The sequence below is a fragment of the Budorcas taxicolor genome, chromosome X (genome assembly GCF_023091745.1).
Source record: "Budorcas taxicolor isolate Tak-1 chromosome X, Takin1.1, whole genome shotgun sequence".
In the NCBI taxonomy this organism is placed as follows: Eukaryota; Metazoa; Chordata; class Mammalia; order Artiodactyla; family Bovidae; genus Budorcas; species Budorcas taxicolor.
The window spans coordinates 59991559-60007111 of NC_068935.1; the positions used below are offsets into that span (position 1 = coordinate 59991559).

The 15553-nt window shown below is 47.1% G+C and overlaps 1 protein-coding gene across 1 annotated transcript; it reads left to right on the top strand.

Annotated features, from left to right (window-relative positions):
• The first annotated feature begins 556 nt into the window (after nt 1-556).
• On the top strand, nt 557-14929 carry GABRQ (gamma-aminobutyric acid type A receptor subunit theta). Its single transcript, XM_052663763.1, has 9 exons — nt 557-705; nt 2684-2772; nt 7087-7154; nt 8487-8707; nt 9884-9966; nt 10442-10579; nt 11279-11431; nt 13189-13436; nt 14018-14929. Exons 1-9 carry the CDS (start codon nt 557-559, stop codon nt 14927-14929), a joined length of 2061 nt encoding a protein of 686 aa, XP_052519723.1.
• Nucleotides 14930-15553: the final 624 nt, after the last annotated feature.

The following is a 15553-nucleotide window of genomic DNA, read 5'->3' on the forward strand; positions in this document are numbered from 1 at the left end:
GAGAAAACACGACCCATCGGGTGCCTGGCTGAGGACGCGCATTCAGCCCTCTGGCAGCGACGCTCCTCCCCTCCCCCGGGCCGGCCCCGCCCCTGACTGTGACTGGCGGGGGCGAGACAGCGGAGGCCTGAAGGGGCGGGGGGCCGGGCGGTGCGCCTGCTGAGGGCGGAGGCTGGAGCGCGCGCCTTTTTTGTGCGGCTTCTGGCACCTGCTGGATTGGTTCGACCAGCGCGACCGTCGGAGTGGGCGGAGCCAGCGGACGCGGGGCTGGGTGCCCAGTCACAGCCTGGAGCGGCTGCAGACGGAGCGCACCCTGCAGCCGCCGGGCGCGTCCTAAGGCTCCGGGTCGGACACTAGCCTGGCTTCTGGACTCCAGTCCGACTCCTGCTCCCCCTGCTCCCTAAACTCTCGCTGCAGTCTCCTTAGAGGCGACTCCTCGCGACCCCCCAGCTCCCTCTCGCCTCGCACTGTCCTCGCTCGTTCGGTCCCATTCCCCGGCGGCGGCGGCGGCGAACCGCAGCCTCTCGCGCCCTCCAAAGCCGTGGAGTGCGCAGCCATGAGCATCCGAGGGATGCTGCGAGCCGCCGTGCTTCTGCTGCTCATCAGAACCTGGCTCGCAGAGGGCAGCGACCTCAGTTCCACCCCGAAATTCCACTTAGAGCTCTCCTCCACCGTGCCCGAAGCCGTCCTGAACCTCTTCGACTGGTAAGCAGGAGCCGCCAGGTGGGGCATGGCGGTGACAGGAGAGGACCGGCGGCAGCCTCGGACCTCTTGGACGGAGCGGGCTGGGGAAGACTTGGACCCTGGCTCGCCGATCCCTGGCGCGCCGGCCCAGCCTCCAGATCCCTGGAGGGTGGTGGGCTGAGAGTAGGGAGGAGATAGAGCCCTGGTGCTTCAGCCCACCTGTTAACTGCAGCCCCGGGGGCTTTCGGGGAAGGATGCCCTCCCCTCAAGATCTGCCATCCATCCCCAGGGACCAAAGCCCGTCAGCTTTTCCCAGTCACACCCTTTAGCACTTGTAGGATTGAGGGTGGGAATACAGGGTGATGGGAAATTCATAAAACTGTGGAGACACCTGTTTGAGTCCGGATTTTTTTCTCTATTCCCTGAGGCGCGTGCGTGTATTCGTGAATTTGTGTGTTGAGCAGTGAGGGACCTTTTCCGATGCCGCAGACAGAAATTATTGACTCAGCCTCATCTGAGCCCAGACAGTGCGATCGGTGGCTGTATAACATATAACCGTGTGGCCTGAGATGGGTGCAGTTCTGTAGTGACTCCAATTAAACATTTTAAGATTTGGTGTTTGATTTCTAGTTTGTTTGGGTCTGCAAATATCTGAAGAGATGTTAAACAGTCAGCCTTTACGTGGAGATCACATGAAAATGTGTGTTTGTGATGGCCACAGATCCTGAGCACTGGCATATGGGTAGTGCGTGTGGTCCTTAACACACAGAAATGCATTGCTTTAATTTGGAAATCATTCATGTGCACACTTTGAAATTTTCTCATTAAAGATAATTGAGATTTTTTAAAAAGATGATTGAGAATAATTTTTCAAATGGCAAACCAGAAAAGAACATGTATGAGGAAAAAGGGGAGGGGGATAGTTGGGCAAGGTTCCAGCAGAAAGCTCTGCAATGTCCTCAACCCAAGATACCAGATTGCGCTAGTGAACACACACACACACACACACACACACACACACATACACACACGCACGCACACACACGAGATCTGCAGGGGCTGACGTTCCATAGTCACTGCGTGAAAGATACTAAGAGTTATAGTGATGTCAGGGCCTATTCTCATTCACAAGCCCCCTTTGGGGGAAAAGAAGCCCCAGTGAAGGTCTATGTGAATTGAAAGGGCGTATCAGAGACTTCTGGAAAGGCCAGCTCTCTGGGTCCATTTAAATGTGCTCACCCAAAACACGTCTAGGCTGGAAACACACGCTTAGTCAAAGAGATGCCTGCTCCAAAAATGCATGTGTTTTTGAGGATGGCTCTGAAACCCAAGGATCAGAAATGGTTTGATTGACGAGGCTCATAAATCTCTACTACATGAGCAAGGCTCTCTCTGTGCCATATGTCACATGCCAAGTCTTGAAAACAGGTGCGCAAGAACAAGATTCACATAGACGTGATAGCAAATTGCCAGCCCCAGCCTAGGTAGGGGAAATGTGAGTGCGGTGGAGGATGCAGGCTGGTTGGGCTCAGCTCATGGAGGTACTGAGGGGGTAAAGTGCATCCAGGCCGATAGTAAGGTGGGGCTCCTTAGGGGCCTTGAGGTAATATGTTTCTATGAGCGCTCATGCCTGCCCACACCCTCTCCTCTCCACTTCCCCTACAGTTCCCCCCCAACCCCCCAATTCTGCCTGGTAACAAAAAGCCAGTCTTTATGCCCCACCCTTTGGATTAAGGCTGTGGAGGGGGAGGGGGAAAGAAGAGTCTGCGTCACTGCTGCGCTTCTGGCTGACTCACTGGAGGAAGGGGAGGGAGCGGGGAGACATGTGTACATGTATGATGCACGTGTCTGCATCAGTGACTGCACGTGTCTGCGTGTGTGCGGGTGGAGAGAAGGCCCCGGCGAGTTGATGCCAGGGGTGCTGTTTGCTGTTTGTTTTTTGAGAAGTGATGCAGCATTCACTGATGACCAATACCTACAAATGACTTCTCTGTTCCAGCAAAAATTGTGCAAATGAAGCTACAGTCCACAAGATTTTGGACAGGGTGCTGTCGAACTATGATGGCCGTCTGAGGCCCAATTTTGGAGGTAAGACACGTCCAGGTACTAGAGCTGAGACACAGCAAACCAGCCCCACCCAGTGAGCTGACCAGGGGCACTCCTCTGGACTGGGCCCTTCTGCCTCTGCAGACCCCCTTTCCTGACCCTCCAGAGACCCCAGCAGAGCATTCCCAGGCCCCAAGTCCTGGGCCTGTGGCTCTTCTGCCGGTATTTCTCCCACTTCTGTGCCCCCTCCACACTCCTATACATCGGCCTGAGCCTGAAGCACATTGCCTGGACCGCAGAAGCACTCGTCACCCCAGGTGTGCTTCTCCGGCTGGAGTTTTCTGCTCCATCTGTGGGGAGGACACACGTTCCACTTGTGCACACATTCTTTGAACCCTGGGCCCTTACCCCCATTCAGCTAGTTGCAAACTAAGGGCATGGTCTTCTCTGCCTAGTTTACTTTGTATACCCGGGTCCCAGGTTCTGCTGCCTCTGCTCACCCTCCCCAAGCCTTCAGCTCCCACCAAGTTCAGTTTATTGCACACACTGCAGTCAGCATGGGACTTCATATGAATCCCACTTGATTACGTTAGGAACTTCTGATAGCTTTATGTGCTAAGTAAAATCTATACGTCTCAGATCTCAAGCACAGAGTTGAGAAATGACAAAGAAACTGAAGTAACAAACTCCAGGAAACCAATACATCAATTTCTCCTGTTGTTGCTTAGCCCCTCATCCCACCCCACCCTGGCCCCCGCTTTGGAAAGGGAGATGGACCATCTCACAGCACAAAATGATAGGAACCTACCTGGACCGCACAGAATAGGAATAGCGTTCTCTGGCTGAGCGATGCCCAGGAAACATAGACCAAGGAGAGACAAGAGGAGGGGTGCCTTAAATAGACGTTAATCACATTTTGGCTCAAAGGAAACCAGGAAAGAGCTAAAAAGCAAGGTGGCTAAGTCAGGGCAAGCACTTCCCTTCCTGCAGGTGGTAGAACTAGACACCCACTCTAAAGGGTTAATGGATGCTAATGTTCACATTAGCACATTTGTATGAATAGAGGTCTTCTGAATACACAATGCCTCCGCCTTCAAGGGCACACAGCTGTTAGCAATTGCCTTTGTGGTAGACCACTAGGGGCTCTGTGATCTGCCTAGGAGCTACCTTGAAGACCTATTGGTTTCCCGGTGTCCTAAGGTTTGGGGGCGGGGCACTTGACTGGTATCCTCTTTGCTGCTTTGCTTCCTTCAAGTGTGAAGGCAGAAGGTGGTACAGCCCTCGGATCCAAGGTGAGTGTGCACTAGGGACTGGGAAGTTGGAGTGGACAGGACAGAAGGCAAGTGCTAGGGCACAGCCAGCACCCCACTGAACCAGTTGCACCAAGCAACGAATGTCAGGTGTCAAGGGTGTAACTGTTGCATTTTTTTTTCCTCTATCATTCTCATGTTTTTCAGCAAAGGCTGACCAGCAGCCATTTGAGTACATCAAGCACATTCTCCCCACTGCTTCAGGTTGCCATCTCTGCAGGCACACAGGGCCAGGGGGGAGGGAACAGAGGAAACAGAGCAAGGGGCAACCTCTGGGGGTTGTCAGGTGCTCCTGACCCACAGATCTTCAAGGCACCTCACCGCCATATTTTGAGCTAACCTGAATTTGTTTACACCTGATGTCTAACCTCCTGGATTACACTAAGCTTCATGGACATGCATGGGGAGTCTGATAGCAGCTCGGCCCCCAGTTTGGCCAAAGAGTAGGTGAAGGTGGGAGGACAAGGACAAGGCAGAACCTTCTAGCATTTAGACATTTAGACACCTTATCTGGAAGCTTCTTGTTCCCCTCTGTTATGCTTGTAGGGGTGTGGTATCTTAGTTAAGCTCTCATTATGACCACTGCTAGCACATAAGGTGTTCCCTCTATGTGGGTAAATTAAAAAAAAAAAAAAAAAAGATCTCAAGCCCCCTTCCTTCAGGTCGCACTCCTGGGCCAGAACTCATGGCTTGCTGAGGGGAATGTGGACTGCACGTTTCCACTTGCCCCTTTAACTGGGGGCCTTTAGACAAAGCAGAGCCCTGGCACTTTAGGGTTCAGATCTCCAGGATTCTGCTATAAAGGATGGGATTGCCTGAGTGATACAGAATGGTCCAGGATTACAGGTTTGACACTAGAGTGAGCTAACCAAGGGGATGGCTGCCCTGCCCTTCTGGGGCTTGTTGCCTGCCTAACACAGCTTTCATCCTCCTCTAAAGGCATGCAGAGAGCCTGAAAAGCTATAATAAAGAAAAACTGCCTTTCTAGAAACCCTTATCACTACAAGCACTTTGCCAGGGATCATTCACAATAGCCCTGAATGCTGGAGCTGGTTATGCCCTCACACGGAGTCTCATTTACTTCTCAGATGCCATTCATACATGGATTCCCAGTAGCACTTTCTAGATTAGTTTCTAGGCAGTCAGCCTGCAGTGAAGCCAGCAGGCTGAATCGGAAGCATCATGCCTGTTTCCGTAACAGCAGTGTGATATAATACACATAGAATAATGGTTCAGCTGTGGGGCTGGGTGGAGGGAGTCCTGAGTCAATGAGGAAACAATAAAAATGTTTTCTACAGTACTTCATAGTTATGACATATTTGCACATTCATTATCACATTGGAATGGGCAGTGCTAACACCTAGTCCTGAAAAAGAAAGCCAGGAGGCAGAAACATAGACACACACATACACAGATTCAATCACAGTTGCATACTAATACACACAAACACCCTCACATATGTACTCATTCACATGAACACACTCAAAATCACTCATTCACTCACACATAGACACATATTCACACATGGTTTGACATTCACATACATGAAGACACTCACATTCACACATACTCACACACAAACATGTCCAAATTTTTACCAACTCACAAACACATTCACACATGAACATGCTCACACATTCACTCATAGGTGTATAGTGACGCACTAACACAAATGAATATGCTCATGGGTTCACTTGCACATCAACATAGTTGCACATTCACTCACACATAAACACAGTCACAAACACTCACACATTCAACGATACTCACTTGGACATGTTCAAATGTTTTCTCAAGCACATCAACATGCATACATAAACTCACACTCATAAGTGTGATGAGTGTGAGTGTAGAAGCATCATCACTTATCACACTTTTCACTTGCATATGAACAAAGTCACATGAACAAATGTATTCACATATACACACAATGAGCATGCTCACTCACACATACAGTCACGTACTCATAAGTTCACTTACATTCCCAAACACAACTTTTCACATGCAAACATGATCATGCATTCACTCACACATGGACATGCTCACAAATACATTAACAAGTGAACAGGCTCACACAAACAACCTACATAGTCACTCCCACATGATATATGCAAATACACGCATGTGCTCACACATTCATTCACCCAGAAATGTGCTCACACATTCACTCACACACAAACATGCTCACAAACAACATTCATGAATTCACTCACACATGAATATATTCATGCATTAACATGCACATGTATACAAACACACCTACAAATTAACTCACACACAAACAAGCTCACAAACCCATGTTCACACGTTGCCTTGTGCATTAACAAGCTCACATACATTCACAGTCACACATTCTCTCATACATGAACACACAAACATTCATTCGCACAAGAACATACTTATAATTCACTCCCACACAACATTCCTACATACATGCACATGTTCACATATTTATTCTCACACAACACATTCAAGTATACAAATACACTCATGCATTTTTCTCACACACAGGCATGCTCACATATACTCATGTGCACACTGGCACATTCACCTGCACATGAATACATGCACAGGTTTACTCATGTCTGTGAACATGATCACATCCACTCATGCACACAGCTCACACATTCATTCTTCATTCACACAAAGACACACATTCACTCACACATAGACACATTTACATGAACTCACACAAATATGCTCATGCACAGCATATATCTTGTTTTGGGCCTCATTGTTCTTGAGTTTTTATCCAGAAAACATTTAGAAAAAGAGTGCTTCATCACCTTATTTTTTCTTTATTTTGGCCTGACCCTTTCTTTTCAGCATACTGTGAGCCAGGCCCTTCTCTAAGTGCTTGGCTTGCATTAATTAACTATGAGTTAAGTACTATCACTATCCCCATTCTGAGGAAACTGAGGCTCAGAGAGGTTAGGTAACTTTTTCAAGGTCACACAGCTAGTAAGTGCCAAAATGATGTTCAAACTCAGGCAGTTTTTTACCCTTTTTCCTACCCTGAATGTAATGGTGTCTTCCTGTATTGTAGGCACCCCTGTGCCAGTGGGAGTGTCTATCTATGTCTCCAGTATTGAACAGATCTCAGAAGTGACTATGGTAAGTGTGTCAGCTCCAGCCTTGGGGCGGGGGACCAGGTACATGAGACAAGGAGCAGGGTCATAAGTGAACTCCTGTTGTTATGACCTGCAGCAGAGCCCACATGGAGGAACATAATAGGTTTCAGAAACTACAACCACCTGAAATGAAAAATAAATCCAGATGTATTATAGATCTAAAAGTGAAAGATCTATGAAGCTTTTAAAATATAAGATATTGTTTTAGTGTCTTTGAGATAGGTAAGGAGTTTTTTTAAAAAGACAGAAAACACAGATTATAAAAATAAATACTGGTAACTTCAACTATAATAATATTCTCTTTAGCCAAAACTTTTGGCACTTCAGCTTTGTAAAAGAAAGAAACAAAACCAGTATGAAAAGTTTGAAAGGACAAGTCAGATTGGACAATGATATTTGCAACACAAATGACTGGTATTGAAAATACACATAATTCCTGTGACTTAATAAGAATATTTTAAAACAATGGAAAAATGATCAGAAAATGCAAACAGGAACTTCACTTTTGTGAAGAAATCCAAGTAGCAGATACAGTTATGAAATGATATTTGACTTTTATTATTAATCAGTGAAATGCAAAATAAGACCACAGTGAGAACCCATTACATACCTGCTGCACCAGCAAAAAGTCAAAAGTCAGACAAAACCAATATAGGCAAGGCAGGAGCACTGGGAACTCTCATCTGCACTTAGTGGGAATATAAACTGGAACTTTGGCTTCATAGTTCTTATTTCATTGTGATTTTGGTATTTATGGTGTCATCACATAGTAATATATATGGTATATTTATATAAGGCAATATTATCCAGCAATACAAGTGAACAAATTTTAACTATCAAGGTCAAGCTGAACAAACACACAAGCACGATGTTGAGTGAAAGAAGCAAGCTATGAACACAGAGAGTGTGATTTCTTTCAGAAAAAAAATTTTAAGTAAGTCCAAGTAAGCAATACATTTCTTAGAAAAGCATAGGCAATAAAACTTAGGAAAACATGGAGAAAAAAATGTAAAAAGCAAAATTATTACCATTAAAAGTTAAGATAACGCATTACTGCTGGGAGATGTGGGAAATATGATCTGCAGGGGATACACTGAAGCTTGAAAGTTATTGGGAACATTGTATTTCTTAATCTGAATTTTAATTATATGGAGCTCATTTTATTATCCCTAACATTGAACATTCTTACATGTTTCATTACTTGTCTATATTTAAGATAAATTTCATATACCTGCATGCACACACACACACAAACTCGGAGGACCAAAAGCTGAACAACCCCACTTACAACTAGGATTTAACTTTCTCTCCTCAGGACTATACCATTAGGATGTTTTTTCATCAGACCTGGAAAGATCCACGTTTAGCATATCATGAGACCAACCTGAACTTGACCCTGGACTATCGGCTGCTTGAGAAGTTGTGGGTCCCTGACTGCTACTTTCTAAATAGCAAGGAGGCTTTTGTTCATGATGCAACTGTGGAAAACCGCATGTTTCAGCTTCACCCAGATGGAACCGTGCGGTATGGCATCCGGTGAGTTCCCCAGGGACCTGGGGATCACCCTGGCAGGACTGATCTCTGCCTTTTGTCATATATTGTGCAGCATCCAGGGGGCCCAGGGGTGTGCAGTTGTGCATCTACTGCCTATGGCTTTGTACAAACAGAATGTATGCACACTGGAATGCCCCGCTGGTCTATTTGTAACATAATAGATGGTCACCAAAGCCCTCCTCACGGCCTCATCTCTTACAAACCATCTTGTAAGACAAGTGTAAGAGATAAATTTATCTCAGAAAATTTCTACAACAGGTACCTACTAGGGTATAGCTCTTTCACACACACACACACACACACACACCACCTACTGTACAAAATGGAAATCACTTTAACAGTTGAAAGAGACAAGCTTGGCAGCTGGGAAGAGCAGGACAAAGAGGAGTCCAGAGGCTCCCAGCTGGGGCTGCAGAAAGCTTTTGTAAATCCTATTCCCAACTGGTCCCTTCTCCCATGGCCCCAGGTCTTCCAAGATCCCTCCTCAGATTCTTCTATAGGACTTCCCACATGGCAATTGAAGCCTCACTCCATAGCTAACCTCAGAGATATTAATCCCTCCTGCCCATTTACACTCACTGGCATTTGCTAAGCCTTAGGACACTCATAAGCAGATGCACAGAGATGGATGTGCTGCAGGGGCAGTTCTCATAGCCAAAGGTGTGCCTGGGTCGCTGCTCACATCAGTGTGTGCACACCACATACGTCAGATCTAGCACTTCAGCTGCTTCAGTGTTGTGGTTTCCTCCTAACAGTCTTGCTGCTTCTTCAGCAAGAAAGTCCCCTTTCCGACTCTGCATTCAGTTTCCTCCAGGGTCCTTCCCATTTTGACACCCCAAGGTTTTCTGACATGCCATACATCTGTTCTCATCTCTATTAGTCCTACACCACTTTTTGGTTTCTTTGTTACATACAGATTTCCTCTCTCCTCCTTACACAACTCGTCTTTATTGTAACTCATCTTTCCTCTGGAGGGAAGGAAGGGAGGGGAAGAGAAAGAAGGAAACAAGAAAGGAAGAGGAGCACCCAGCTTTAATGTAGGCAGTGTGGGCCAGTCCTTGGGTTACCTCTTCCCACTCCACCCCTGCAGTTTTCTCAGGAACAGTTACTTGCCTGGGCTGGACTCACTTTCCTCTTCCTTCTGCTTTTCCTTTGCAGGCTCACCACCACAGCAGCTTGTTCCATGAATCTGGAAAAATTCCCTCTGGACAAGCAGACCTGCAAGCTGGAGGTGGAGAGCTGTACGTTCGTCTCCCATGGCCCCTTCTTCCCTTCCTGGGTGCGGGGCCATGAGGAAACCAAAGGTGCACTTGACAGTGAGAGGGACTGCATATGTCCCCTACTCCCTCCCCACCTTTTCACTCCTAGGTAGATAGATAGATAGACAGACAGATGGACAGACAGATGGGGTGTGTGTATATATATATGGCATCTGGGAGAAGGTGGCCTTCAGGATGGAAGTAGTCCCATATGGGAATGTGCCATGCTCTGGGGAGTTTGTGCACAAGCTCATGGCACATCTGTCTACTCTGCTTTTCTTCCTGGATAAGAAACTCCAGACTGAAAGTTCTCTTTTCAAGTGTCCCACTGCCCCAGGGTCAGACCCACAAAACTGCAAACTGTAGGTTCTACCTATCCTTTGGTTTTTATAAACTCCTCTGGTATGAAAGCCACCTGTGCCTGCTTCCTTTGACTCTGCTCGCTTCACCCCTGTAGATGGCTACACAGTTGACGACATCCTGCTCTACTGGGAAGGCAGTGGGAATGCCGTCCAGGGGACAGAGAAGCTTCACATCCCTCAGTTCAGCTTCCTGGGAAAGACGATCAGTACCAAAGAGGTGTTTTTCTACACAGGTGAGTCTGACCCCCTCCTCTCCTGTCTCGTGTCTCTTTTGTATACTAGGGAACTCCTGGTGACCTCTGCCTTTGACCTCTAGAGTCTCTTCTGCCTGCTTTCCTATTCTCTTCTTGTTCTGGACACCTTGCAAAGCCCCCTTCAGGAAGTCCCAGAGGCTTACCTTCTGCCAGTGAGGAAATGAGTGCAGCAGCACTTCGGTGGGTTTGACACTACACAGGCCTCCTTTCAGGGCCAGCTGCTCCATCTGTGGCACCTTTGAAATATCTCCTCTCTCTCCCATTTCAACTTCAGTTGACATGGAGCAACTGAGGAAGGAAGGAAGAGATAGCAGACTTGCTGAGCCACATGGGCCTACTAATATGTGTCGTTGTCACTGGCATTAAGGCGGCAAAAGGGGTCAGGTCTGCAGACTTCCCAGGCTGGGATAGTGGGACTTCCACTTCTCCCTTCCAGTGGGATATGGGACTGATGGCTTGTGCAAGAACTTCAGCCTCCTGAGGGGACTAACTGTGTGCTGTGTTGTTTATAGGTTTGACTTCAATGCTTATCCTGAACTCTATCAACTCACATCTGTGGACAAATTGCCCCAATTTTCCTGTATCAAGTGGCCATTGGTTTCCCCTCAACCATCCTGTACTTCACCCTGAAAATCCCCTCAGCCCTGCCACCCTAATATCAGTCTGTCTCCTGGCCAGGTTCCTATGTGCGCCTGATCCTGAGGTTCCTGGTCAAAAGGGAAGTCACCAGTTACCTTGTGCAGATCTATTGGCCCAGCGTCCTCACCACTGTTGTTTCTTGGATATCATTTTGGATGAACTATGAATCTTCTGCAGCCAGGGTGACAGTCGGTAAGTCCTGTCCCCATCTCAGGGAAGAACTTGGCTCATCTTGCTCAGAAAAAAGTTGAGAGTAAGGAGCAGTGTGTGACTGCACAGGCAAGGGAACAAGATGGGGCCTGACTAACAGGCATTTGTACAGGTGCCCAGCCAACCCCCAGCAGAGAGACCAACGTTGGAGACAGATGCAAAAAGACATCTGGGTTGGTATCTTGATATGTTCGGTCCAAACTATCAGAATTTCTCTTTGCTAGATACATAAAATGAATGGATAAGTCACAAATTTATATTAGAAATGGAATACAATAAACACTGATTATACAGCATGCTTGGGGCTGGTGCATGGGGATGACCCACAGAGATGTTATGGGGAGGGAGGTGGGAGGGGGGTTCATGTTTGGGAACACATGTAAGAATTAAAGATTTTAAAATTAAAAAAAATAAAAAAATAAAAAATAAAATGAAAAAAATAAAAAAATAAAAAAAAATAAAAAAAAATAAAAAAAAAAAAAGAAGCATATCAAAATGCCTGTGAAGCAGCAGAGGCCTTCTAGATGAACTGCCCTTGACAAATGTCTAATAAAAGGCTGAGATATACACAATCAGAGTCCAGAAGAAGAAATGACCTGGGTCTTCTTGGCTATAACTGCAGTAGGAAAGTACTGTTCAACCTGGGTTTTGAAGACTTCCAGGAGGCAGAGATATTAGTCTCAGTATTCCCTGAAAGAGGAAGCTTGTTTACAGATAAAGGGTAAATTGCAGGGTACTAAGGGCTTCCCTGGTAGCTCAGTTGGTAAAGAATCTTCCTGCAATACAGGAGACCCCAGTTTGATTCCTAGGTCGGGAAGATCCTCTGGAGAAGGGATAGACTACCCACTCCAGTATTCTTGGGCTTCCCTTGTGGCTCAGCTGGTGAAGAATCTGCCTGAAATGCGAAAGACCTGGGTTTGATCCCTGGGTTGGGAAGATCCCCTGGAGAAGGGAAAGGCTACCCACTCCAGTATTCTGGTCTGGAAAATACCACGGACTGTATAATCCATGGGGTCGCAAAGAGTCAGGCATGACTGAGCAACTTTCACACTTTTACCTGGGGCACAAACTGGGGAAGTGGGGAGCGTATCAGGAAGAAAGCCTGGGCTGACTTGGGAATAACTTCAAATTCCACTTTAAGCAGTTGGAACTTCATGTCTAAACAATGGGGAGTATCGAAGACTTCTGAGCAGTACCAAGGAGGGGCCTAAGCTCCCAAATATATTTGGTCCCACTCTTCAGAATGCCTATCTATCCCACACTCTGGTCTGCTTTCTCCTTCACCATCTTTGGGGCAGACTTTTTAGCCTTCTTCTTTAGGAGCACACAGTATGCTAAACCTTTATATTTGTGCAATATTTTAGTGCTCACCAAACCTTCTGAGGGATGGATCACAGGAAAGCCTATATACTAGGAGGCAAAAAAGGGAAGGAGCATCATAGGGTAAAATGGGGCTAGATGTGTAACTCACTATGAACCATGGCTGGAGATTCTTGACTTGACCCTAAGAACAATAGTCACTGAACTGTTGAAGTACAGGCTGGGCCTAAAGATGGGGGTGAAGAAGCTAAAAGGGCAATTGAGCCAAGGTCCTAAGCCAGAAAAGCTAGACCTTTTGCTAAGGGCCCTCTTGACCTCAGAGATGGCCTTTGCTCCCTTCCAGTGGGATGTGGGGCTGATGGCTTGTGCAAGAACTTCAGCCTCCTGAGGGGACTAACTGTGTGCTGTGTTGTGTATAGGTTTGACTTCAATGCTTATCCTGAACTCCATCAACTCACATCTGCGGGATAAATTCCCCCAATTTTCCTGTATCAAGGCCATTGACATCTATATGGTCGTATGCTTCTTCTTCGTGTTCTTTTCCTTGGTGGAGTATGTCTACATCAACTACCTTTTCTACAACCGAAGAGGATCCCGGCATTCTCAGAGGCAACTCAGAAGAGCCCTAAGAGTCATGGAGCGCTACCGCTACCAAGAGGCAGAGCAGGTTTGGCTTTTTGAATGACAATCCACTTTCCTTGAGCACCTCTTAAACCTAAGATTAGCACTTGAACCTTTTTAATTTCTTAGCTCCTTTCATCTTCACACAACATACACACACACACACATACACACACACACACACATACACACACACACCAGATAAGACAGAAGTAGAACAATTTATCATCACTCCTTTATAGGTTGAGTCATTGTCCAAGGTCACAAGGCTAACAAGTGGCAGAGATAGACTTCCCCAGACCTTTGGGCTTCAGATCTGGTCTACTCAGCATGCTTCAAAGGGTAGGCCATGGAGCCAGAAGGAAAGGGGAACACAGGGAAGCTGCAAGGAAGAGACACCAGAGAGGCTGACCTACCTCTCCTTCCTTTGCTCTTCTGACTCCAAAGCCATGCTGAGTCTTTTGCTGCTGGCAGTGTGTTAGTGTCCCTGCTTCACAGGGAGCCCACCCCCACCTGCCTGAGAAGGTCTTGCCTCTGCCCACTACACAGCACTCCAGAGTGGGCAGCGTAAGTCCTGGATGCTAACAGCCTTGTATATGCTAACAGCCTCTTGGTCCTGTTCCTTAGCACCATGTGCACAAGAGACGCTGGGAAGAAGAGGCAGTTTACCCAGTGGACGAGCCCATCAATCGTGCTGATGAGGAAAGTCGTTCCTCTCCTCCCTCCCCAACAGTGGTTGTTCATACAGCATTCAATGACCAGGTTCACCTAGAAGATGAAACTGACTCTCCTCCCTCCAGCCCACGGTGGGCCGGCCTAGCAAGCCCAGAAAGCCTTGGCTCTTTGACCTCCCTCACAAAGGAAGCACCACTGGCCTCCTCAGAAAGCCTCAGTTCACTGTCCTCTCTCTCTGATGGGGCCTCGCTGGCCACCACAGAAAGTCTGAATGATCTCCCGTCCACCTCAGAGCAGGTGGTGCATGATGACGGCATTCGAGTTAATGGTATTGATGTTGATAACAGTGTTGTTCCCACCAAAATCTGCAACCATGCTGAGGCCCATGGCTGTGCTGAGACCCATGACCCAGAAGAAGACCCTGAAGAGAGCTCTGACTCCGATGAGAGTGAAGACAATGACCCCAGCAAGAAGCGTCTGCTTGTTCATGGCCAGAAGCGTGTGCAAGAAGCAACCTATGAGCTTCAGGAGATCTGTAACACCCTTCGTGATATCCATAGCTTACCCGATGATGTCAGAGTTGAGAGCGGCTACCTTGACCTTGAGGAGCAACTCAAGCGTAAAGTTGACAGTACCCGAAGCCTCCATAGTGATGATTTTATGGACTTTGATGGAGACAAGGAGACCAACTCAGAGTCTGATGACAGTTTTCCCCCAAGCCCTGGCTGCTCCTTCAGTAAAGGGTTCTCCTCCGATCTCTTTCACCCTGACTACATCCCTAAGGTTGACCGATGCTCCCGGCTCCTCTTCCCTCTTGCCTTTGTGGTGTTCAACATTGTGTACTGGGTGTATCATATCTATTAGTTCCCTAGTGTCCCCAAGTGGCAGGGACACTGTGCTGTGGTCCTTTCATAGTTCCTTTTTGTTCCATTTTGCCTTCTTTTCTGTCTTCATTTTACTTTATAGTTATTGGGCATTTGAGTCCATTCTACCTTTTTCTTAATAAACATGACATGGGGAGTAGTTGAAAAGGATGTATTCTGGCCAGAAGGGAAGGGATTGAGGAGGAGTTCGAGGTAAAGAACACACTGAATTTCCTTTCCTTCTGAAGACTATCACATTGTCAATGACTTCTAACACCTAATTAAGACAGAAAAGCCACCTGGAAATGTTTAGCGGGCAGAGAGGAGCCAAATTGGAGGACAGGAAGGATCTGAGCCCTGTGTACAAAAACATTTCTGGGGACTTTTCTGTCCCACTGATGTGTTGAATTTTCTTTTTCATTAGTTTTTTCTTCTGTCCCCCCTCCCTTCCTAGTGATTATGGTCCTTGCTCACCCTCTGCTTAGGGTTTCATAAGAGAAAGCCAAATTGGGTTGTAGAAGGGCTAGCCATCTCTTGCAAGTGCAGGAGGTGGCTCTAGGGAACTTGGGAATTCTGAAAGTGCCTTTTCCCCACTATTTTTTCTGTTGCATTTTGAGTGTAGTGT

Excerpts from the sequence above, each read along its gene's own strand:
- GABRQ (XM_052663763.1), top strand. The coding sequence starts at position 557 with ATGAGCATCCGAGGGATGCTGCGAGCCGCCGTGCTTCTGCTGCTCATC. Across the intron at positions 8,708-9,883 it reads ACCGTGCGGTATGGCATCCG|GCTCACCACCACAGCAGCTT; the intron begins GTGAGTTCCCCA and ends TTTCCTTTGCAG. Across the intron at positions 11,432-13,188 it reads TGCAGCCAGGGTGACAGTCG|GTTTGACTTCAATGCTTATC; the intron begins GTAAGTCCTGTC and ends TGTTGTGTATAG.